This window comes from Musa acuminata, chromosome BXJ3-3, assembly GCF_036884655.1.
Source record: "Musa acuminata AAA Group cultivar baxijiao chromosome BXJ3-3, Cavendish_Baxijiao_AAA, whole genome shotgun sequence".
Classification (NCBI taxonomy): Eukaryota; Viridiplantae; Streptophyta; class Magnoliopsida; order Zingiberales; family Musaceae; genus Musa; species Musa acuminata.
In genome coordinates this window covers 9,713,354-9,736,760 of record NC_088351.1, presented here as the reverse complement: position 1 = coordinate 9,736,760, position 23,407 = coordinate 9,713,354, and the positions used below count along the sequence as shown (strand labels likewise).

General features: G+C 39.5%; 3 protein-coding genes across 3 annotated transcripts in view; 2 read left to right on the top strand and 1 right to left on the bottom strand.

Annotated features, from left to right (window-relative positions):
• Window positions 1-843: 843 nt before the first annotated feature.
• LOC103978151 (APETALA2-like protein 5) lies at window positions 844-4,126 on the top strand. The gene is made up of 10 exons (XM_009393851.3): window positions 844-1,639; window positions 1,778-1,803; window positions 1,927-1,957; window positions 2,052-2,139; window positions 2,255-2,400; window positions 2,479-2,523; window positions 2,717-2,808; window positions 2,902-3,056; window positions 3,166-3,360; window positions 3,446-4,126. Exons 1-10 carry the CDS (start codon window positions 1,122-1,124, stop codon window positions 3,692-3,694), a joined length of 1,545 nt encoding a protein of 514 aa, XP_009392126.2. The 5' UTR covers window positions 844-1,121; the 3' UTR covers window positions 3,695-4,126.
• Window positions 4,127-6,838: 2,712 nt separating this feature from the next.
• On the top strand, window positions 6,839-18,351 carry LOC135632628 (probable E3 ubiquitin ligase SUD1). Its single transcript, XM_065141259.1, has 9 exons — window positions 6,839-7,273; window positions 9,332-10,027; window positions 13,546-14,322; window positions 14,413-14,624; window positions 14,727-15,101; window positions 16,625-16,782; window positions 16,862-17,025; window positions 17,134-17,280; window positions 17,569-18,351. The coding sequence occupies exons 1-9, from the start codon at window positions 6,971-6,973 to the stop codon at window positions 18,085-18,087; spliced, it is 3,351 nt and encodes a 1,116-aa protein (XP_064997331.1). The 5' UTR covers window positions 6,839-6,970; the 3' UTR covers window positions 18,088-18,351.
• A 4,167-nt stretch (window positions 18,352-22,518) lies between these two features.
• Window positions 22,519-23,407, bottom strand: part of LOC103978148 (uncharacterized) — a 28,481-nt gene continuing 27,592 nt past the window's right edge. Inside the window, exons 13-14 of the mRNA XM_009393849.3 lie at window positions 23,029-23,171; window positions 22,519-22,925 (exon numbers count right to left, since the gene is read on the bottom strand). Of these exons, the coding sequence (XP_009392124.2) occupies window positions 23,112-23,171 (60 nt within the window). The 3' untranslated portion in view covers window positions 22,519-22,925; window positions 23,029-23,111. The remainder of the gene's footprint in view (window positions 22,926-23,028; window positions 23,172-23,407) is intronic.

The following is a 23,407-nucleotide window of genomic DNA, read 5'->3' as shown; positions in this document are numbered from 1 at the left end:
TCGAGTTGGCTATCGAGACGCATGCTGCTGATTCCTTAACTCGGCTTTGGACCACCAACCGGAGACGTTTGATCTCCGATAACATGTTCAGATGTTGTTGGTTCGCATAATACTGGTCATCGTGCAGATATTTTTAAGCGAATCTTCAAGTTACTGATCGAGAGCAGTCTTTTACGAGTTCTAAATTATGTATGTAAAATGTGTGGCGTCCATAAACAGGACATCAAATTCCTCGAGACAGCGACTCTTCCATCAAAAGATGATCCCAACTTATTGCAATGTAGACTTTGGAACGACTTACTGTGATGCAGATTTGGGAGCATCCTCCGCTCACAGGGTGAAGGACAAAGAAGCACCATGATTCAGAGATGGGAGTGTAGCGAAACAGATTGTTCGCGTAGCCATGGGTTTGACACAGCTGGGCGGAGCAGTAGTAGTTAAGCTCCTTCGAGCGAGTGAGGGCTGTTAAACTGGGTAGAGGCTTTGGCGTTGCAGGGATGGCTTCTGTCTTGTCATCGCTACCACCAAATACGAAAAAAATTGGAAGTGGGCTCGACAGCAGCCATATGAGTGACTGATTGGATTGGAACAAATAAAAGAAAAAGCAGGAACGTGTGTGTGAGAGAGGGTGGGAAGTAGACTTCGAGTGAGATCATCCACCAGCACCGTGCTTGCCTCTTTCTTTTGAGAGATCATCCCCAAAGGAAAACCTTCCCTTCCCATTTGGTCTTTCAACGCTTGGATGCATACAGCCACAATGTGCTGAAATCTCCTTTCTCTTTTGAGACATGTATAATTGATATATATATATATATGTATATTTCTTTTTTCCGCTCATGCAAATCTTTGGGTGGCACCAAGTTTAGTAAAGCTGCTGCTTTTGGGTATCTAAACGCTTTCCCCTGCCGCCTTTTTGCCTCGGTGCCTGACGACGTTTTTTGGGCTTTGGAAGAAGGAAATGGCGAGGAGAAAGCTATAAATATGGAGCTGTACAAAGTATAGGGGAGACGATTTTTCCCTTTTGTTTCTTGGAAGGAAAGAAATTTTTTTATTTTGAGGGTGGGAAGGACATAAAAGTGCGATTTTTGCGGAGGCCGAAGAGCTGAAGATCCGGGCTTGGGATGGACGGGATGTGGGATCTCAACAGCACGGCCTCTGCGGCGGCGTCCGCGGCTGGGGACGGCGGAGAGGAGGATAACAGGAATCTGGCGGGGGTCTCGTCTGCCGACGCCGAGAACAATGCCTCCAGCTCCTCCGTGGTCGTCGTCGAGGCTGCCGATGAGGGGGAGACAGACGGCGGCGCCGGGAAGATCTTCGGATTCGCTATCTCCCGCCGCCGCGAGGAGAGCCTCTCCGCGGAGAGCGAGCCCGCGATGGTCACCCACCAGTTCTTTCCGTTGGGCGACCAAGGAGACGCTCGACACGGTGGCGGGCCACACGGTAGTTCCTGGCCGCCGCCGCCTAGTTCCCACTGGGCCGGCGTCAGGTTCTGCCACTCGTCTGAGCGGGTCGTGATCGGGAAGCCGGCGGAGGTGCCGCAACCGGTGAAGAAGAGCCGCCGGGGGCCGAGGTCGAGGAGCTCCCAGTACCGCGGCGTCACCTTCTACCGGAGGACCGGGCGATGGGAATCCCACATATGGTTAGCTCTCTCTCCTGATGCCCTGTCTCCCGAGTCTCGAAAGATCGGATCTCGAACCCAGTTTTTGCCTATTCGACCCCCTCGCTCCCTGTTCCGGTCTCATGCTCACTCACCTCTTCTGCTCCGCTTTCTGTGCAGGGATTGTGGAAAGCAAATCTACTTGGGTGAGTACCCAGATGTTCATGGACAAGATTATAAAAAAGGAACAAAGATTCTGCTAACATGAATCTTTCCTTCGATTCAACGAGTTGCAACTGCTGATAACTTCTCTGGATTTTTGTCTGCAGGTGGATTCGACACAGCACATGCTGCTGCTAGGTGAGTCCGTCTGTTCTCGCCCGACATGGCTTAGATTTCAGAGTTGGTCACGTGAAGATGAAAAAGGAGACATGGAATGGCAATTTTGTCGCAGGGCATACGACCGAGCTGCGATCAAGTTCCGTGGAATGGACGCAGACATCAATTTCGATTTGGACGACTACCAGGAGGATCTGAAACAGGTTAGGAAGTGCGACGAAGATGAGTTGACGAAACATGATCCTTGTCCGTCTTGGATCTTCACTTTTCTACTTTTGTCGAATCGAGCTCCAAGTGTTGGAATGGCTTCGTTTGCAGATGAGCAATCTCACCAAGGAGGAGTTCGTTCATGTGCTTCGACGCCAGAGCACAGGTCTCCCGAGAGGCAGCTCCAAGTACAGGGGTGTCACCTTGCACAAGTGTGGGAGATGGGAGGCTAGAATAGGGCAGTTCCTGGGGAAGAAGTATGGTGCTGCCTCCATTGCATCTCTTAGATCTCTTCACCTGCTCATATGTTGTTTAACATCCATTTTTTTCGACAGATATGTTTATCTCGGCCTCTTCGACACTGAAATTGAAGCTGCCAGGTATCCAGAGATCTTAATTTCTCATACCAAAGATCTTATTTTTACTTCATGCATAGAATCAGAGTGTCTTCAAACTCACTCTTGTAAAGAAGAAAGGAAAAAAACAAAAGAGAAAAGCATTCACAGGTCCTTCTCCGATGGTTAGGAAATGGAGGGTTGGTGGTTTCTGACGAGTTTCGTTTTGGAGATGCAGAGCTTATGACAAGGCCGCGATCAAGTGTAGCGGAAAGGATGCAATTACTAACTTCGATCCTAGCATTTACTCCAACGATCTCGACATCCAGAGTGAGTTTCTTGCAGCTGCATGCTTCGTCGTCATCGTTTTCTCTGCTTGATAAGTTTCTCATTACTGTATAATCTGTATGTCAAAACATTTAGCTGGCACAACCGAGCACGATCTCGACCTGAGCCTGGGCAGCTCGGGATCCAAAAGGAATAACCTCGATCAGAGGGACGACAAAGGCTTCAAGGTAGTGGACCAAGGAGTTCCTGTTGGTTTCGAGCCAGAATGGAGTCGCAACACCAGACTGAAGGTATAACTTGTAATTCCGATCTGCTTGTTGCTGCTCGTGGCTAAACTGGATTCGAGGGTTCGATATGCTTAAAATTGAACATCTATGTTTCATTTATCATGTGCACCAGTTTCATGAGATGCTTAAGCTGCCCGATGAGAAAGAAAGCAGAAGCAACAGATCACAGAACATTGGCTTCCTTCGTTCTCCGGTTCTTGTCGAGGCCGATGAGGTGTGCAAGTACCCACAGCTCGAAAGGAACAGTGAGACATTGCCGATGGTCCAAATCATACCACAGCAATTCAGTCACCCTAGATTTCATCAAGTGGGTGTCCCCAATTCAAATCGAAACTGATCTTTCTCTGTGATGCTTTCGACGCAGCTAATCGTGTAACTCCTCGATGATGCAGTATGCAGGCAGCATCGAAGGAGTAAGGACTGCTGCAGGGCTTTCGTTTCCAGTCGCCGGTGAGCAACGATGGAGTCATTTAGGCCAGGGGAAAGGCAGCGGAACTTGGCTACCGGCCGCCGCGCCACCGTCTCACTTATTCTCGGCCACCACTTCTGCAGCATCATCAGGATTCCCACCACAAATAGCAGCATTGCCTTCCAATTGGCAGCAGCAGCAGGACTTGCAACCTTTCGTGAGGCCCAGCTAAAACAAAAGGACACTTGGGTGGTGGGATCCATTGCCGCTGCTGTCGAAGAACCCACTTCGGCCATGTTTTGTTGCAGCTTTCGACCGCACCACTACCACAAGACATCGACGAACCTTTCGAGCGCGGATGATACGGCATCTGTGGCTAAAAGGGTGGGAAGAATTGATGTAAAAGAATTGGTAGATTAGATGCTTTCATTTGAAGTGGTTCTCTCCTGTGTTCAAAGAAAGGCTCTGCTGCTACGCTGCTAAGCTCAATGGTGTTTGGTTTTTGCACTTTGCTCTCTGTGTCTTCTTACCTTTGCCTGTAAAAGTCGGTGGCAGTGAAGAACCGGAGAAGGGAGATCAGAGAAGGATGAATGATGGTGTTGTAAACCTACATATATGGGGTTTGTATTTGATGGCTAATAAAGATTGTCACCTTAGAAATGAAGATCAATTTAGCACACAAGAAGCACCAATATGTTAGCCAAGCTAAAGACATATATAGTGCTCATAAATCCTGCTTGTTGTTGCCTAAAATCATTTCATTTGCACATGATGAACTGCAGAAATGCATGCTATCCATCTCACCAAGACAACCAGCCCTCCTTTGGTACTAATGTTGTCTCCGATTTGGCATGCAAAGGAACTGGCATCTTATGTTGTGTTACCAGTCTATACTGTATCTAATTTCCTCGAACTTCAATGCTGGCCCCAAAGGTAATGCAAACAGAGGTGATGCATTCCAGTCATTAATTCCTTCTAGTACTGGCTGTACCAGATGAATAGTTCATTCCTATCAAAGAAAGCATTCAATAAATGCTTCTTTTACTGCACTTTGGTATACAATAAATTTTCTCTCCTTTTTCACATCCAAACATTCTGTGATACAACCACACATAGTTGAGATCTTTGTTATAAATATCTAAAAAAATAATTCAGAAAATTATAGTAATAATAAGCAAGAACAACACAGAGAGAGAGAGAGAGAGAGAGGTATGATTATTGCATTTCTGTGAGCTAAATCACCATGCCTGGATGTGTGTTACACTTGTGTTGGTTGATGCTTTTCACCAAGTGGAGCAGGGGAAGAGCTGTTCAACATTTAAGAAAATGGCAGAAAGGCCAAAACATCAATGATGGCACATCTCCTGTTCCATGTCCTTGCTGTTCCACCTTGTGGATTGCTCAGAGAGTCCCTCCCTCAAAAAGGGTAAGGCTTTGCTACATAAAACATATCCAGATCAGTTCATCTATAATTGATATGAAATGTTGGTGCATGCAGAAGTCAGTACCTTCATGTCACTACTAAACAGTGGCTCGGCCACGGAAAACTGCATATATCTCCATCCACAGACTTCATTTCGACGTCTCAATCATCCTTGTAAGGTGTAATATACTTATAGACTTCCACCGCAAAGAAAGAAAAGGCAGTGCCCGAAATATGCATATCAATCATAGCAAGTCCAATCAAATAATTTGAGAGCCATGGAAGAGCCAAAGGCAGCGGTGACGAGAAATGATGTTGAAGAGTCGCGTAGCCACTCCACGGAATCCCTTCCTTTGCTTGCTACGTCTTCCTTTGGCCGGCCTCAAAGCCTACTCCCGTTTTGGACACATGCTTCCCTTCCCTCTCTTCCTCCCCCTCTGCTGCGCCAGGAGCGAACAAGTTCTTTACTAGTAACAGAAAGGCTGCTCCCATCTCATCAGCATCCGACCTCAAAAGCTCGTGGCCATTTGACCACTTTCTTCTTGGTCGCTTCCTCTTTCCTTCACAGTTTTTTCTTCGAGGTCTCTCGGTGATAGCACTCGACTCTCTCTGTCTCTCTCTCTCTCCCCCTCTTTGGCTTGGTTGGTGGGAAAGAGAGGGTACAGTGAGGGCCTGAGAAGAGCAGAAAGGGGTCTGCATGTGATTCCCCCAGCTGCTGCTGTTGCCATTGTTTCTGCTGCTGCTGCTGCTGCTGCTGCATGAACACTCATTGCTGCTTTTTGTGGCAGCTCTGGACCACTTGAAAAGACACATATAAAGGGGGGCATATCGCTTTGAAGATAGAGAGAGAGAGAGAGAGAGAGTGATCAATGGTGGATGGTGACACTGAATGCCTCAAAAGGTTATCACTGATCAGTTCGAGACATCCCTCATTTCCCCTGCCACTCTGACCATTATTGAGCGTCTCACTATTCAAACTGAGGTTCCATGTATCAGAGTTGCTTGTGAACTCTTTTGGTCATTATCACTGATCAGTTCGAGACATCCCACATTTTCCCTGCCCTTCTGACCATTATTGGGCTTCGCACTATTCAAACTGAGGTTCCATGTGTGAGGGTTGCTTGTGAGCTTCTTCCGGTCAATGAGTTTGCTTTGCTTAAGAACACTCTGCAGTGCATTGCTGAGGGAAAGCACTGCTGGTGCAGACACACATCAGACACCCAACATGAAAGATTCCTCTTTGTGGGTTCAGAGTATGCGCATTGATTGATTGGTCTTGTGGTGCACACACTGACTGATGTATGCTGAATAATCTTTTTAATACTGAAACACATCATAATTGTTGTGTCTTTTTTAATCTGATGTTCAAAAGTTCTCTAATACAAAATTATTTTTAGTTACATTGCATTTTAATCAGTCATCTTAAGGATCTTTTCATTCATATCTATCACTCACAAATTTAATACAACATGCATGTTCATCTAACTCCATGCCATATCCCTTCCACTAAGCTTTGGTTAATCACTTCTAATTATGATTACAATTTACTATATTGGGGTTCTATAAAATGTGCACAATATTTCTTACATCTTTACTATTAAGTTAATAATTTTTAAATGATTTAATGGGCATATATGCAGGGTTTTTATATACTGAATTTAAATTTAGGGGAATGACCAGCTGTTGGGTTCAAATGTTGCTGGTCCGGTTCAAGGAAACCCAACCCAATCCAACTCAAGCCCAATTGTTAATTGGGCCGGCCTACATCTCCTGCGCATACTGTTGGCTGGCTTCCGGAAGGTGACACGTACCAAGAAACTGACTCTGCGACAAGTAACAGACCGACGCGGTTCATTTCCATCTACTTCTAATTGTTTATTTACTCATTTACCCCTACGCCATTTCCAGTTCGCTCCGTTCTTATATTTATTCTCTCTCTCTCTCTCCCTTTCTCTCTCTCTTTCAATTTCCTCGCCCCTTCCCCCTTCGCTTCATAGATATCGCGCCTCGGGTCTAGAGGGATCGCGGAAAGGGAAGCGATAGAGGGTGATATCGAGCGAGAAAGAAGGGGGAGCGGCTTCACCGATGGAGGAGATCGCTGATCGCCCCTTCCCTTCCTCCTCCTCGTCTGTCGACGGGCTTCTGCTTCCACCACCACCACCACCTCCTCCTCTACCTCCTTCCCTGGCGACGGGCGCCTCCTCCGTGGCCAGGTACGACGGCGACGACGACGATGACGAGGAGGGGGACGTGTGCCGGATCTGCCGCAACCCCGGGGACGCCGAGAACCCGCTTCGTTACCCCTGCGCCTGCAGCGGGAGCATCAAATTCGTCCACCAGGACTGCCTCCTCCAGTGGCTCAGCCACAGCAACGCTCGCCAGTGCGAGGTAGGGACCCCTTGGTGTCTTGATTCCACCATATTTTAGGTGTTAGGGTTTTCTTGTTTTGTGTTCTTTGCGGGAAATTAGGGTTTGGTCGCCTCTTCTTGATTCGACGCGGTTTTGGTCGTGATCGAGATAGCCACGGCGACGCTTGCCAGTCCGGGGTAGGGTCTCTTTGATGCCTTGATTCCACGATCTTATCGGTGCTAGGGTTTTCTTGTCTTGTGTCCTTTGTCGAGAAATTAGGGTTTGATCGCCCCATCTTGATTTAGCGCGATCTCGGTGTTGAATCGTTTTTGGTCGATGGTGTAGGTCAGTTAAGTTGCACGTGTCCTTTCTAGTTCCCCAGAGATGAAATGATCAGACCATCTCGCGGGACATTGTGAGACCCATTCTTGTGAATATGATTGCGCTCCGAGTTCTATGAATTGCTTGCTGAAATGTGCGAACCAAGATAGAGATAAAGACAACCATGGGGATCAGTAATCGAATTCATCATGTCATCATCCCATTTGTATGCCATTTCTTGGTTCCCAACATGGCATCAACCCACGTTTATCAGTTATCGTTGTAGAATGATCTACACCTTACTCCAGGTGATCAAGCACTAATTGGATTCCTAATGCTACATTTGGGTAGTTCTCTTTAAAAACTGATTAATTATCTATTGCCACATATTTAAATTATAAAGAAACCCATGTATTACTTAATATATATGCCCACTTTATGTTCCTTTTGTTGTGTATGAATGATCATGATGCGAGCGGTTAGCACATCCGACACACACTTCACTAGATGTGATAGTATAACGTCCTTGTTTGAAAGTGTTTATTATTCACTATCCTCTAATACATAGGTGTTAATTTTCCCATATGCTTGATTTATACCAAATGTCCCGTGAAAGAATTCCAAGTATCATGTTGATTCCTGGCAGACAAGTTGTAAAAGAAGGATTCAGAAAGGAACTGGTAAATTAAAGCTATGGTAAAGAATGAATTGGTATAAAAATCATATTCCAACCGAAAATAGAAGAAAATGCTTTCTGTTTTTATAAAAATCATAAACATCAAATGTAATGTAGAACTTTCTACTCTTCCAAGTTAAAATCACCATTATTCGGCATCTCTTAGAATGATGCCATCTTTCAGATTCCTGCAGTCCAGAAAGAAAGAGAATTGAAACAGTTTCATTCAATATTTTTTAAAAATTTGAGCGGTGAAGGATCTCCCTGATCTTCCATCCTTATTTGTTGAGGGAACACCACACTGACCTTCGTGAGATCCAGTGTTTAAACTGCATGCATGGACATATACTGTTATTTAGGTTGTTCTCAACATAGCATAATGATGAGAACAAAACTTATGCAGCTGACCCAAGAATTTGGCATTTATGGCTTGTTGTAAATAAATATCACTTTAATTACTTGATTACTATTCTGTTTTGCACCAACCTCATATCATGAAAAAAGAAAAAGAAAAAACAAAGTTCATGACACTCATTCCTGATTTTCAAAGTGCAATTATGTAAATTGTTGTTTCTGATGACAACACAGCCAAACACAAGAAAATGCTGGCTGAGATTAAAAAAAAGATTATGGTGTAAAATTTTGCATTATGCCCAAAAAAACTCCATTCTTGCTTGTTATTAAGCATATCTGAAAAAGCCAGCATCTTCACTCATGAACTGATCTTTGCAACTCGACAACAAAGAGGAAAAAGAAAAAAAACCAGTATCATTCCATTTCTGTGAATTAACGTGTGGAGAATCACCTCCATCCTTCACTTACAATATCTTCTTGACTGCTACTCTGCTTTGCATTTAAGTCATACCATGACTAGCGAACAAAAAAAATAAATATCAATGCCCAGCTGCAACCATGTTAAATTTGGTTTGTTTAAAAGTGAGAAACGTATGTTTGGCTTGTGTCACATTATTTGCTTGATTGCTTTAGTTCTGTAGAATTTAGGTGGCAGTACATCTTTTATAATGTAGTGTGGTTCTGATGGTTTTTCTTTCAATTTAACCTTGTAAATAATGCACTTCTGAAATTTGTTATGCTTGCAGGTCTGTAAACATACTTTTTCCTTCTCCCCTGTTTATGCTGACAATGCTCCTTCAAGACTTCCCTTTCAAGAATTTGTGGTTGGAATGGCAATGAAAGCATGCCATGTTTTGCAATTCTTCCTTCGACTTGCTTTTGTTCTTTCTGTTTGGCTCCTTATGATACCTTTCATTACATTTTGGATTTGGCGCCTTTCCTTTGTAAGGAGTCTCGGTGAAGCTCAGAGGCTGTTTTTGAGTCACATATCTGTACCCGTAATACTCACCGATTGCTTGCATGGTTTTCTACTTTCGGCCGGCATTGTGTTTATATTTCTTGGAGCTACCTCTTTAAGAGATTATTTTAGACACTTACGAGAACTTGGAGGACATGATGCTGAGAGGGATGATGAAGGTCAGGAAAGGAATGGTGCTCGTGCTGTCAGGAGGCTTCCTGGCCCTGTTAATAGGATCCCTGTTGGTGATGGGAATGCTGAAGATGGAGGCGGAGCTCAAGGAATTGCTGGGGCTGGTCAAATGATTAGACGGAATGCAGAAAATGTTGCTGCTCGGCTGGAAATGCAGGCTGCTCGTCTTGAAGCCCATGTTGAACAGATGTTTGATGGTTTAGATGATGCTGATGGTGCTGAAGATGTGCCATTTGATGAGCTTGTTGGAATGCAAGGGCCTGTATTCCATTTGGTTGAAAATGCCATAACGGTAAGTGCACCTCTTAAGTTTTTTGTCTAGTTTTAGTGTTTGTTCTGATATTCCACGAATGATTTGGATGTTCTAAGTAGCAGAAGATCTTCTCTCTCTCTCTCTCTCTCTCTCTCACAACTTGTCTCCACTATTCTCTCCTCTCTCTTTCTCTTTCTCCTGTTTTCAGATTCATAACTTTTCATGCTCCTATGTCTTTTTTTTCTAAATGTGGTTTTGCATAGGATTTATAAACTTCATCTCGTGGGAACATTCTTGTTTTGTGGGTGGCTAGTGAACTTTTTGAGCATAGGGCGAGCTTTATAACCAAATCCTCACTACTTGTTTTAGGTCATTAATTTTCTTTTAGTTCACCACAATTTTTTTCCCCAATTTTCCTACTGTTCGATGAATTGAAATATTTTAGGTTTTATCTAGTAGAATATGTGGGAATTAAGTGTGGATATTTTTTTCCTCAACCTACTAAAACTGGATGAGAAACCTATTGGTTGTCATAGTGCATTGGTTTTTACAAGATTCTAGATTTACAAGTTTGTAGTGTGTACATGCAAGTCTAATCAGAGTAACCAGGATGTTGGGATCAGGTGTCATGACCACTAAACAGTTGTAGAGAGGATGAGAGCATCCTGACTACTGGTGATGTTCCAGCATTATAGCAAATTTGCCTGTGGATTTACTGTTGATTACTGCCATTTTGTTCTCTTGGTTGGGTGATTGGATGTGGCCTGGATTATTGGTGTTCTAATGCTTCTTTTATCTTGCATTTGGTCTTGTACCTGTGTGCTCCTGTGGATATCTATTTATTTTCATGCTTCATGGATGGTGCATGTGCTTGCTTTGTAGCTTACATTGTTCCATTCTATTGTTCTTGACTTTTTGTCAGTTGTCATACAAATTTATATACTTAGTCACTTAACAATCTGCTATTGAAGAGATTATCTTAAGAAACATAATTGGTGTTCCATTAAGATAAATTAACATAGTCATGTCACATAAGTTTATAGACTCAACATAATTTATTTATGATGATAATGGTTCTATGAATATAAATGCAGTGTCCAAATGTCTCTTCTTTCTAAGACAGAGAAATCAAAACAGTCCTTATTAGCAACAGATATGCTCAAGGTCTGAACAATGTGAGAATATTATATAAATGCGGCTACCTAATTTAAATAGTTGTAAAGAAAGTGCTTCTGAACTCTGATTCATTCTTAGTTTTTCTTGAAATCATACTCACACAAGGACTAAATTTCGATGGTTTGGGTTTAGGTATTTGATGATTTTTTGGTGGATTGTTGAAGGTTGTTATGTATTTTAGATTTTGAAAGTATTTATAATAATGGATTTTGGTTGTAAGTAAGCGCTTGCGTGGTTTGGGTTTACGTATTTGATGATTTTTTGGTGGATTGTTGTATGTTCTTATGTATTTTAGAATTTGAAAGTATGTAAAATAACATATTTTGGTCATAAACAAGGGCTTGGATGCTGGTGTGATTTTTTAAGGGCTTATAGGTCAGGACATCTGCGGTTTTAGAGCCTGTTTGGAGTAGTATTATGGAGGAAAATATGGCCCTGTTAAAGAGGAACAGTGGGTGGGAACGGGTAGGCTGACAGATGGGTTATAGGTGGATTTCCAAGGGATCATAACAGTTCTTTTATATCTTTTCATTGGCATGCACCCACAAGTGATTTTGTGATGTTTAATTGTCTTAAACCTGGGAATTAGATAAAACCAAATGGTGTTTGCTAAGTCCAATAATGAAACAGATCAAGTCTAAACTAAAGCTGTTCTGAGAACCAACACCATTTTTGTCATCCCAAGTGCCCTTTCGATCATTCTGGAAGTCATCAGTATTATTTGCCATCAAGTTGTAGACTTGGCATCTGGAGTTCTTGTGGTCCTGTATAGATGTTCTTTTTTCTTGTAATTTCAAAATTTGTATGTTTTTGCATGCGTAACTCGTTGCATGTTCCGCTTGGCTTTTGGTTTTAGATTTTTGTGGTTCTATGTACACAGAATGATTCTGATTGCAATATTTTGAAGAATCTTCTGTACATGTCTACATATGCTAGTATGAATTCATCTTATAAAGGCTTATGATGTTTATCTTTGAGATGCTTACCCTCGGTTAGTATGCTATTTTTTTTACTTTTACTAATTTTACTATTAATTCATTACGAACACATGTAATTGTAGATATCAGTTAGCATAAAGTTCATTAAGCAATGTTGTGTTGGTTTCCCCTTGGAAGTTTAGGTACCGTTTGCCAGTTCCTTTGAAACATGAGCTTAGGTGATACTACTTTAGTAGAAAAAACTTCTCCCTTGTTCATATATGCAATTCCACCTATAAAGCATATCCAAGAATGATCCCAACTCAAATTATGATAGGGAATCTGTCATAGGACAAGAGCATATGACGAGTTTAATTTCTTTTGGATTTTGGAATAAATGACAGAAAAGAGGGGGAGAGAAAAATACAATGGTAAAAGATAGATGAAATACTATTATGGATATCAACGGATAAGAAAAAAGACAAGGGTATCAATAAGATATAATACCGTTGCTCCACTCTTTAGAACTTGGATTAGTATCCAATGGTGGAATGGATGGAAGAAGCTTTTTGTTGTAAAATTAATATTTGACAAACAGAGGGTAAAACATTTCACAATATAGAGTTTGGAATTAGTAGGAAGTAATGAAATCGTCAAAGAACCTTTTTACCATTATTAGTAGATGGCAGGTGGATTCTGATATTTTTGTGACATTTTTTGGGCAGAAATTCTAAAATCTATCTTTTTGGAGAATTGTATACAATGATCGGCTAGTAATGTAATTGTTTAATGTTGAAATAACCTTGTTTGTTTGTGGACTTCAATCTTAATGATAGCATGATGCATATTCTAAAATGCTGATTGCTTGAATTTATCTAAGATATATCATCCCATTCTATTGCATAATCAACAATACACATTGGTGATGATCGATAGAGTCATTTTTGTGAGATTTGCAGGATTTTTTAGCTGGATCTTAACTTCTTGCTTACAGACTGGTATTAATATATTCATGCCTGATTGATGCTAAAAACACAAGAGAAAACTTATTTTTTTTACTAAAAAAGGAAGCAGTTATGTTATTATTTAGATGATTTATTTTGTTTTCTGATGATTAGTTTTAAATGGTGGATTATCAATGTACAATTGATAAAATAACGTAGCATGGATTTTTCTTGAAATGGGTTTACAGTGTTGGGTACTTGGGTACCTGTGTATTTTGTGATTTATTTTCTTGGGTACTTGGTTTTTCATGTAGTTTTTACTAGTGTTACAACCTGATCAAAGCTTAATTTGAAAAAAGAGAGGTACTTTCTTAATTTGAATATTCCCTACTTTTCTTTGTTAGTTTCGTTGGATTTTTTTTCTGGGATCCTGATTATATCACAGACTCAAATACATTTTTCTAAGGATTGTTGGTCCATAGAAACTGCTTCAGCAATTTTTTTCTTAATGCTTTGACAGGTACTGGCAAGTAATGCTATATTCCTGGGTGTTGTCGTTTTCCTTCCTTTTTCGTTAGGGAGGGTTGTCCTCTACTATGTCACATGGTTCTTTTCATCAGTTTCTAGCCCTCTGATGGGGAAAGTAATGCCACTCTCATTATCAGTACAGTCTATGGCAAACAGCACATTGAAGAATACATTGACTGCTGCAAAGTTGTCGACTGAAAGCAATAATGAAGGCCTCTTGGGGCACATGATGGAGGTGGTCACTGGATCACAGAAAATGAATGCCACCGAGCTAGATGATATATCCAACAGTGTTGGCAGGTCTATTTCAGCTGATCTTTTCAAGGGAACAGTGATTGGCTCCTCACATCTATCCGACGTGACTACTCTTGCAGTTGGCTACATGTTTATATTTTGCTTTGTTATCTTTTATCTTGGGCTTCTTGCTTTGATTCGATACAGTAGAGGTGAACGGGTGATATTTGGAAGGCTTTATAGTATACTTACAATTGCAGAAGCAATTCCTTCTCTTCTTAGGCAGTCCCTGGCAGGCATGAGACATTTGATGACCATGATCAAGGTTGCATTTCTTTTGGTTATCGAACTTGGTGTCTTCCCATTGATGTGTGGGTGGTGGCTTGATGTATGCACTTTGAGGATGCTGGGAACAACAATTGCTCAAAGAGTAGAATTCTTTTCAGCCTCACCCTTAACTAGCTCCTCAATTCACTGGCTTGTTGGTATTGTTTACATGCTTCAAATCAGCATTTTTGTGAGTCTTCTTAGAGGGGTAAGCTATAGTTAATTTGCTGTTTTTTGTGCTTAACTACATTAATTAAGTCAACATTTGTTCAACATTCTGCGTTGCTGCTCTTGGTAGGTGTTGCGTAATGGAGTTCTATATTTTCTGCGTGATCCAGCGGATCCAAACTATAATCCATTTCGTGACCTTATTGATGACCCAGTGCATAAACATGCACGACGTGTTTTGCTGTCTGTTGCTGTTTATGGCAGTTTGATAGTTATGCTTGTCTTTTTACCTGTCAAACTTTCTATGCGCCTTGCACCTACCATGTTCCCCTTTGACATCACGTACGTATTTTCTAGCTTTTTAAATTTGGTCGTCGTTTTATTTGGCAGTCACAATTCTGAGTCAACCACTGCTTACTCTAGCATAACATTTGCAATATGCAGCATCTTCGACCCATTCACTGAAATTCCTACTGATGTACTACTGTTCCAAATTTGCATACCATTTGCTATCGAACATTTCAAGCTACGGACAACGATCAAATCTCTTTTACGGCATTGGTTTACGGCAGTTGGTTGGGCGCTTAGTTTGACTGATTACTTGCTACCACCACCAGAGGAAATTGGCACTCAAGATGCTGGCAACATAGAACTGATAAGACGGGACAGATTACAAAATGTTCGTCAAGGTGGAGCTGGTCGGAATGATCAGCCTTTGATACCAAGAATCGTTGGTGAAGATCATCAGGGTAGACGGGTGATTGTTGGAGATGCTGATGCTGCTGAAGAATCTGATGTAGATGATCAGGCAGATTCTGAGTAAGTACCTAAACGGTCTGATCACTCCACCTGCATGATTTTTTGTTATGTCTGTCTGATATTTGAAAAGAACTCTCCTGGGTGGTTGGCCTTGTTCTTCAATTTTTTTTTCTGATTATTAGTTGTTCCTCATCAGAGTCGTTTTCTAGGTTTTTTTATGCATTTAATAGCTATGGTCTCTGTGATATGTACCATGATTTGATGGATGTACTTTTGTTTGCTTGTGTAGTCATTTGACACTTGAACAGCATATAAATGTAATGATCATTAGGTGCCCCTTCGCACCAGCATAGGTATGTTACAATTGAATGGTATACTGCAACATATTCTATGACATGAATTGCTTATAACCTTCTGGTTCTTGGAGCTTTGACTAAATATTTTATTATGTAGTTTAATCTAGTTTTCAGCAAAACATAGCCATCTCTGTAGTGGCATGCTTTTTTGTAGAATAATATAGTTTTCAACAAAACTGATTTTCGTTGCATTTTTTTTATTACTTTGTTGATTTTAGCTGTTATGTATCTCTAAGTCAATCTAGTGGAACTGGAGGTTACTGCATATCTTGAAAATCTCATCAAAATTTAACTTGAGAACTCTTGAGGAGATTAAGTTAGGAACTTCATGAAGACTATATCTTAATTTAAATGCCATCATATTTCATTTATTTGTTTACAATTTCATTGGTCTTTCTTTATCTCTCCAGCTTTAATCGATATCGACTCCAATCATATTATCAGCTACGTTCTTTTTTTCTTTCTTTTTCTGCAATTGCTCAACATTCTAGTATATAAATCATGGATGATTGTATGGCAATATTGTAAAGTTTTGCTTTAGGTCTTAAAGAGTGCTCAGTGGTCACACAATTTTAGATGCTCCTCTCCATCGTAACCTTCCTACTGTTTTCCCTGGTTCATTTTTTATTGGCGTGAACCAGATTTGACTGAAAAATAGGAGTGTAGTAGCCAGAGCTGACTTGATTCTTACCTGCATCTAACAAATTACTCGGTTCTGGATAATTCTGACTGTATTTATTGGGTTTCACCAGGTTCCTATCTGGTTTTGGCCCTTCCTATGCAGATTTTGCCCAGTCCTAACTAAACTGTTCTACTTTGTTTTGTTTTCTTAGATTGATTTTAGATTTTTTTTGTAAAAGAGTACCTCATTATCACATTCTGCAGATGTGGGCTTTTTGTGGTCCTGTGGCCTATCATTTCAAAATCCTGTGCGGTCCTTTTTGCTTCATCTTTTTTTGTTTCGACTTTCGATGAATTAGATATATTTTTTCACCGAAAAAATCGATGATATAGATATTACAGTTGAAGAGTTTGTAATTAAATGAAACCATTATCATTGCAATGTTTAAAAATTCTTCGGCCTGTCAGTCTTCCATGTGTCATTTCTGTCCTTTTTTTATGTTTTTCTATGTCAACCTATAAATTTTAGCTGCTGGATGAGGAGCTGGTTTCTTTGAAGGCATCATTGTAGTATTATATGACAGGTGTTTATTTAACTTCTGGCAGGTATGGTTTTGTTCTTCGTATTGTTTTATTGTTGGTCTTGGCATGGATGACTCTTCTGATTTTCAACTCTGCAATGATCATCCTTCCTGTTTACCTTGGGCGTGCACTTTTTAATGCCATTCCCAGGCTTCCAATTACTCATGGTTTCAAGTGCAATGGTAATGTTGCTGTATCCTTGGAGATATAGTAGTGTTCTTTCTTTTTGTAGAAACTGACATGTAATGTTTCTACTCTCAGATATCTTTGCTTTCAGTATTGGGTGTTACATCATCTGGACCATTGTAGCTGGAACAAGGTATTCTATTGATTATATCAGAACCCATAGGGTACCTGTTTTGCTATTGCAGATATGGAAGTGGTGTGCAATTGTATTGAAGAGCTCTGCCCTATTGTCAATATGGGTGGGTAATTCTGATATGAATGCTTTTTTTTCTTTTTTCTTTTAATTCACTTTCTATGTGGACTCATCCTTTCATGTTTATTTACTTAGCTATCTTTTCTTTTTACAGATATTTATCATCCCAGTGCTTATTGGCCTCTTGTTTGAGCTTTTAGTGATTGTGCCACTGAGGGTGCCTGTGGATGAAAGCCCAGTTTTTCTCTTGTACCAGGACTGGGCTTTAGGTCTTATATTCCTGAAGATCTGGACTCGCTTGGTATAACCAAACCTTACATTTCTTGCTTATGAACATGCATTCCATGCTAACTTGATGAGTTTGAATTTCATGGGTTTCATCTGTAGGATTGTTGATTACTTGATTTTTTTTGTCGACACCCCTATGAATACGTACGATAGACGTTTACTGATGGCTTTGTTGTTGTATGATTGATTTTCATTGGCGGCAAACCCCAAATAGTTGGGACTCACGGTTTTGTTGCTGCTGTTGATTTTCACTGACATTTTAGCATTCTTACAAGGAGAACTGAGCTTTCTGTTGTTACAGGTAATTTTAGATCAGATGGCACCACTAGTGGATGAGAACTGGCGGAGGAAGTTTGAAAGAGTAAGAGAGGATGGGTTCTCACGGCTGAGGGGCCTGTGGGTGCTGCGCGAGATCATGATCCCGATCATCTCAAAGCTGCTGACTGCACTTTGCATTCCCTATGTGTTTGCGAAAGGCGTCTTCCCTGTCTTTGGCTATCCACTGATAGTTAATTCTGCAGTTTACCGGTTTGCTTGGCTGGGATGCCTCGTCTTCAGCTTGGTGTGCTTCTGTGCTAAGAGGTTCAATGCTTGGTTCACCAACCTCCACAATTCCATTAGGGATGACCGATATCTCGTCGGCAGAAGGTTGCATAACTATGGGGAGAAGATCACAAGTGAATCAGAGAGTGGGCCTCATGTCCAAGAACTGAACTCTGCTGATCCTGGTTTAATTCATCGTGAGCAAGATGCTGATATAGGGTTGAGGTTTAGACGTGGTAATCAGTTCCCTAACCAACGAGGCAGGCAGATGCTTTAAAACAGACCTGTTGCTGATGCTTGCATTCGTTAACAGTCTTTGGTTATAATGGTAGTGTCCTTATATATATATATATGTATCTGCAATCTTAGGCCCAAGTGTTTCACTGATCACGAGGTTGCGAACAACTCTTTTAATTTTTTGAGTAGCATTTGGTGCTGTTGTAAATGTAAAAGTGGCGTCTTCTTTCCTAGAATTGTGGGTTTATTTATTTTACTAAGCAAAACCAGCTTTTCCCCCGAAGGGTTAAGAAAAAAAATAAAAGAGAGGCTCTTCTGAAAAAAAGCAAGACCATTCTCTTGCTTAAGACTTGGGTTACTCTCAGTATCAAGAAAGTATCTGACCATCCTCGACTTGTAAATCTATTAATTAGTTTTCAAATCTTTTTCTTTTTTATTATATCAATCTTTTCTCCCAACTTGTTTTTTCAAACTTATTTAATGAATTTTTTTTTTTGTAAATTTTTGAAACTTCTCAAATTGTTTTTTTTTTTTACTTGTAAATTATTTTCTCTCAACTTATTTAATGAATTATTTAATAATTGAACGCCATCTATTGCAAAACTAATTTTATGTTAATTTCCCTTTCAGTTGATTAATCGAGGTAGATTAGTTAAGGTGGTCTCTAATCGAGTCAGTGAGATTATCTCCTGATCTTAACTTAATCTTGGTTATAACTATGATAATTAAGGTATTAATTAAGCAATCTTTGTCTAGTATGTTAATCGTTCTTCCGAGGAAGTCTCGATGAACTTTTGGTGAACTTTTTGGTATGCTTTTTGCGAACTCTTAGCGAACTCCTAATGAACTGTCAACGAGCTTTTAACGAACTCCCGACGAACTCTCGAACTCCCAATGAAGTCTCGGTGAGCTTCCGGCACATCATTCGAATCTTCGTCATTTCATCCGATTTTTTACTCCAGCCCATGCCTTATCTATTATTGTAGTTAATCCTACAATACTTATCTCAACACATGGATTAGATCATTAATTTATCAATTGATTTCATCATCTAAGATTCAATAATCTCCCATTTTTTACGACAAATAATTGATGATGGAGTTAACCTTAATTCTCCCATATCTATATGTCACGTTAAGATAAAACAAACTTGGACTCAAATGGAATCACAATTTTTGAATTCAAGTTAAACACTTTCGATCATAGTGATCAAATGCAATATACAATATCAACATATTAATATGATGTGCATCATTAAAACATGCACAATTTTAAAACACTACATTTCAAACTCACTTTGTGCATGATAGCAAAATAAATCAACATGGGACATATCATACATACTACTTAAGTATTCATAATACATCATTTTGGGCATATCATCCGTGATGTGATATGAAGATATTAAAGTTTTAAGCATTTAACTCTTCATGTATTAAATCAATATTTTGAACATGATACCATTTATCATTTCATGATACTCAACATTCATCGTTTCCATAATGTTAGAACTTTGATTATGATGTCATTTATCATTTCATGATACCAAACATTCATCATTTGCATGGCATGCATGTTATTAAAACTTTGATTATGATGTCATATATTATTTCATGATACCAAATATTCATCATTTCTCATGCTTAAATCAATATTTTTATATCAATCATCATTTCTCTCCTTTTGTCATCAACAAAAAGGAGAATCATTCAACAATACAATTGTTTAAAAGTATATCAAGTAAGTTTTATACTAATTTATCCAAGCTAGTAAAAATAAGAAGTTAAGCAAAAAAAACTTTGAATGAAAAATGAGAAGCTAGCATTTTGGTTTAGATGTGCAAGAACTTTTTGGTTCTTCTTAAGATGTGTAAGTTCTTTTCTTCCTTTGTCATAAAAAAAATAAGAAGAGTAAGGGTGGAATTCATTCTCTACACATGAAAAAAAAATAATCAAGAACCAAATTCATGAAATAATTTGAACCAAGTCAAATCCATAATAAATGAGTTTCACTTAATCAATCTTTAATTTTAGCAAAGGATCAAGATGACTATACAAAATCAAATCCCTATTCTTGTAAATAATCATCAAATACTAAGAGTCCATGAAAATTCTTCTTTCCTAAGGAAGAATTCATGGGAAAGGAGTATCAAATTATTAATAAAAATTTCATGAATCAAAGCTTTTCTTTTGCAAATAGAAAGACGATCTTGATTTAAGTGAAAAATTCAAGTTATGAAAAGTCGAGAAATCTGAAAAAATAATTCATGCATTTGAAAGATTTAGCATGCCTAATTCTTAGAGTGTTGCATGCATCATACCATCGTAAAGAAGTGCATCATAATATTGAAAAGCATAAAACGTTAAAAGATACATCATAGAATGAAGAAGTATAATATACAACTCATCATGGTACTTTTTAGTTCCCTACTCTCTTTTATCAGCAAAAAAAAAATACACAATTTATTCAGGTGGTGGTAAATTAAAATGCCTAAACAAAGTATTAAGTAGTAATATGAATTTATTGTATCTCCGTTAAGATATGATTTTGACTTAGTTCAATTCAATCCAGTAAAGTCACTATTGAATCTGGTCCAATTCCATTTCTTATTATGCATCTTAATCTCCTTAATATGTTTCTATTGATGATATTGAATCGATCTAGTTTTAAGATTTCATCCGGTAGAATAATTATGTTATGTATGCATTAGTCTAGTAATTAAACCACCATATAGAAGCATCATATCTTTTGTTGAGAGTTCAATCATGTTTTGTTGTATCATATATCTAAAACAATTAGCTCTTATTAGATCTTATCCATAAGATCCAATAATTCATGGGCTTATTGGATATCCAATAAGATAGTGACTCAAACTGATATCTTATATCCGAACTGTTTGGAATGAGTTGGCACTAAGAGGGGGGGGTGAATTAGTGCAGCGGTAAAATTACGTCGGTTCGAAATCTCTCATTCGATTAAAGCTGATTTTGGAAAGATACTTAAAATTGAAAGCGTATGGAAGAGCATAGTGGATGTAAAGCAAGTAAGTTTGCAGTTAAGGTAAATTGCATAAATAGAAATGCAAACCGAGTTTATAGTGGTTTGGTCGTCGTGACCTATATCCACTCCGTTGATTCCTCTTCCGTCGAGGCCATCGGCATCCATATCAGTCTTCCTTCAATAGGCAAAGACCAACCACATTTTACAGCTCTTTCTCCTTTTATCGGGTTTAGGAGATTCTTACACCCCCACTTACTCCTCTCTCAAATTGTTCTAACACTCAGAAGAACGAGAGGAGTTTACACAAGATTACAGCAGCGTTTCTTTCTTTTTCACTCTCAATTCTTGTGTTTTTTAACCAGAGATGATAGGGGTATTTATAGGCCTCAAGTTGATTTAAACTTGGAGCCTAAAAATATATCATCCCTGGTTTTCGGGGTCCTGGCGGTACCATCGCCTACAGTAGTGACACTAGGTCGTACCACCACCAATATAATGGTACCACCGCTTGACATCCTGACACTGGACGGTAACACCACCTAAACTGGCGGTACCATCGCTTGACAGTCTCTCGGAGACTGCGTTTGGGCAACACCACTGCCTGACACAATCTCGGAGATTGTGCCACAATGATGCCACATATTGGATCACTATTTGGGCCTTTCATTTGGCCCAACACAATCCATACATGGGCCCAATTGACCCCTAATTGGGTGGGTCCAATTTCAATCCTAATTATATGCTAACTACGAAATTGAAGACACTTACTAAGCTAAACAAGTCCGTAAGTCTAGGTTTCTTCTAGTGAGCTTCCAGCGATCTTACAACGAACTTCCGATGATCTCTCGACAATGTTCCAGCGGACTCCCGACAAACTCCTGAACTTCTCGATCAATTCTGAAAGAACTTTCGATGAATATCCGGACTTCCGACGAACTCTCGAACTCCCAATGAAATCACGTTCTTGACTTCGAGACTTCATTTTGCTTTATACCTTGCTATCATAGTTAATCCTGCACACTAAAAATCCACTTCGATATAGACAATTATTACTAAGCTAATCAAATATTGTTCGACATGTCATTGATTCATCGATGCTTTATCCGATTCTTCAACACATCATCCTCTCTTACGATCTCTTACCCAATCGGTTAGTTGACCTCGCAACTTTGATTACCTAATCAAAACTAGTACTACTATCAACAACTAATGCCTCCTGTTTGATGGTTGAAACTGTCAATCCAATTGAATTCACAAATAAATCCTCCATCAAATCCATTGATTAAACCTTAAATTCAAATAGAACATAATAACGATAGTACAACCCATTGAATTTCACAATCAAATCATCAATATATATACTAAAAGTGAACTTGATAAAAAAAAAAAATATAATTTAAAATATTCTTAAGAAAAATAATTTTTAATCATCTTTTAACAATTTTAATTTGATCTTTTTTGCACAAACACATTAAGAGCAAAAACAATCCATAACTATCTACTTTCGATCCATGTTTACATGAGGCAAACCTATGAGAGATACTGTCTCCTTCCAACGAAGACATCATGTCTAATTGATAATTTTTTTTTTCATCGATCAACATAATGAAAACCGATGGTTTCATTTATTTTGAACTTTTCCCGTTCGGTTTGTTACATTTTTGTTGGACTCGTTTCAGCCATCTTTTCAGCATCAATTTTTTACAGCATAGCTGTTGGGAGTGAGTCGGTAAGCAAGCTTTGCCCTTGAGGACAACGAGCTAACCAAAATCTGGAAAACGAGCAGCGAAAACCTTTCCAGTAGTTGCACGGATGACAAATGAGAAAATTCAAAACGGAGTTTGATCGCCTTTGCTGTTTAGAGGAGCACAATACTGCCTGAGAGAACAAGCATGAGAACATCTTCAGTTAACCAAGTAAAAAAAGGGAAGTTGACAAGTGAACATCAACTCATATGGAAAAAAGGTTTTCAAGCACACACCTAAAAAAAGGCATTATATGACAATCTTTGATGCTCACTTCTGACTGCTTCTGGAGTATACATGATGCTTCTATTAAAAAGTACTAATCACCACTTTTGAGTATCCATGATCCTCTGCTAGAAACACACAGTTCATGTACCACCTGCACATATCAAACAGAACTTATCAAAATAAACATCAGACAAGCAAGATCCTACATAATATCGATAAAAACATCCTACGGAAAGGACACTCAAGCCCCACTACACAAAACAACAACAAGATACACTTCCTACAGAAAGAATATCATGGAAGATTTCACTTTTTCGATGCTGTATATTCAAGTCACAAGCATTCAGTTTTGATAAACATACCCACAATTTAAGTGGTTTGATATAT

Coding starts and splice junctions, on each gene's coding strand:
- LOC135632628 (XM_065141259.1), top strand. CDS start 6,971: ATGGAGGAGATCGCTGATCGCCCCTTCCCTTCCTCCTCCTCGTCTGTC. Junction 14,625..14,726: donor ATGTTCCCCTTTGACATCAC/GTACGTATTTTC, acceptor TGCAATATGCAG/CATCTTCGACCCATTCACTG. Junction 16,783..16,861: donor TCATGGTTTCAAGTGCAATG/GTAATGTTGCTG, acceptor TTCTACTCTCAG/ATATCTTTGCTTTCAGTATT.
- LOC103978151 (XM_009393851.3), top strand. CDS start 1,122: ATGGACGGGATGTGGGATCTCAACAGCACGGCCTCTGCGGCGGCGTCC. Junction 1,640..1,777: donor CGATGGGAATCCCACATATG/GTTAGCTCTCTC, acceptor CTTTCTGTGCAG/GGATTGTGGAAAGCAAATCT. Junction 2,524..2,716: donor ACTGAAATTGAAGCTGCCAG/GTATCCAGAGAT, acceptor TTGGAGATGCAG/AGCTTATGACAAGGCCGCGA.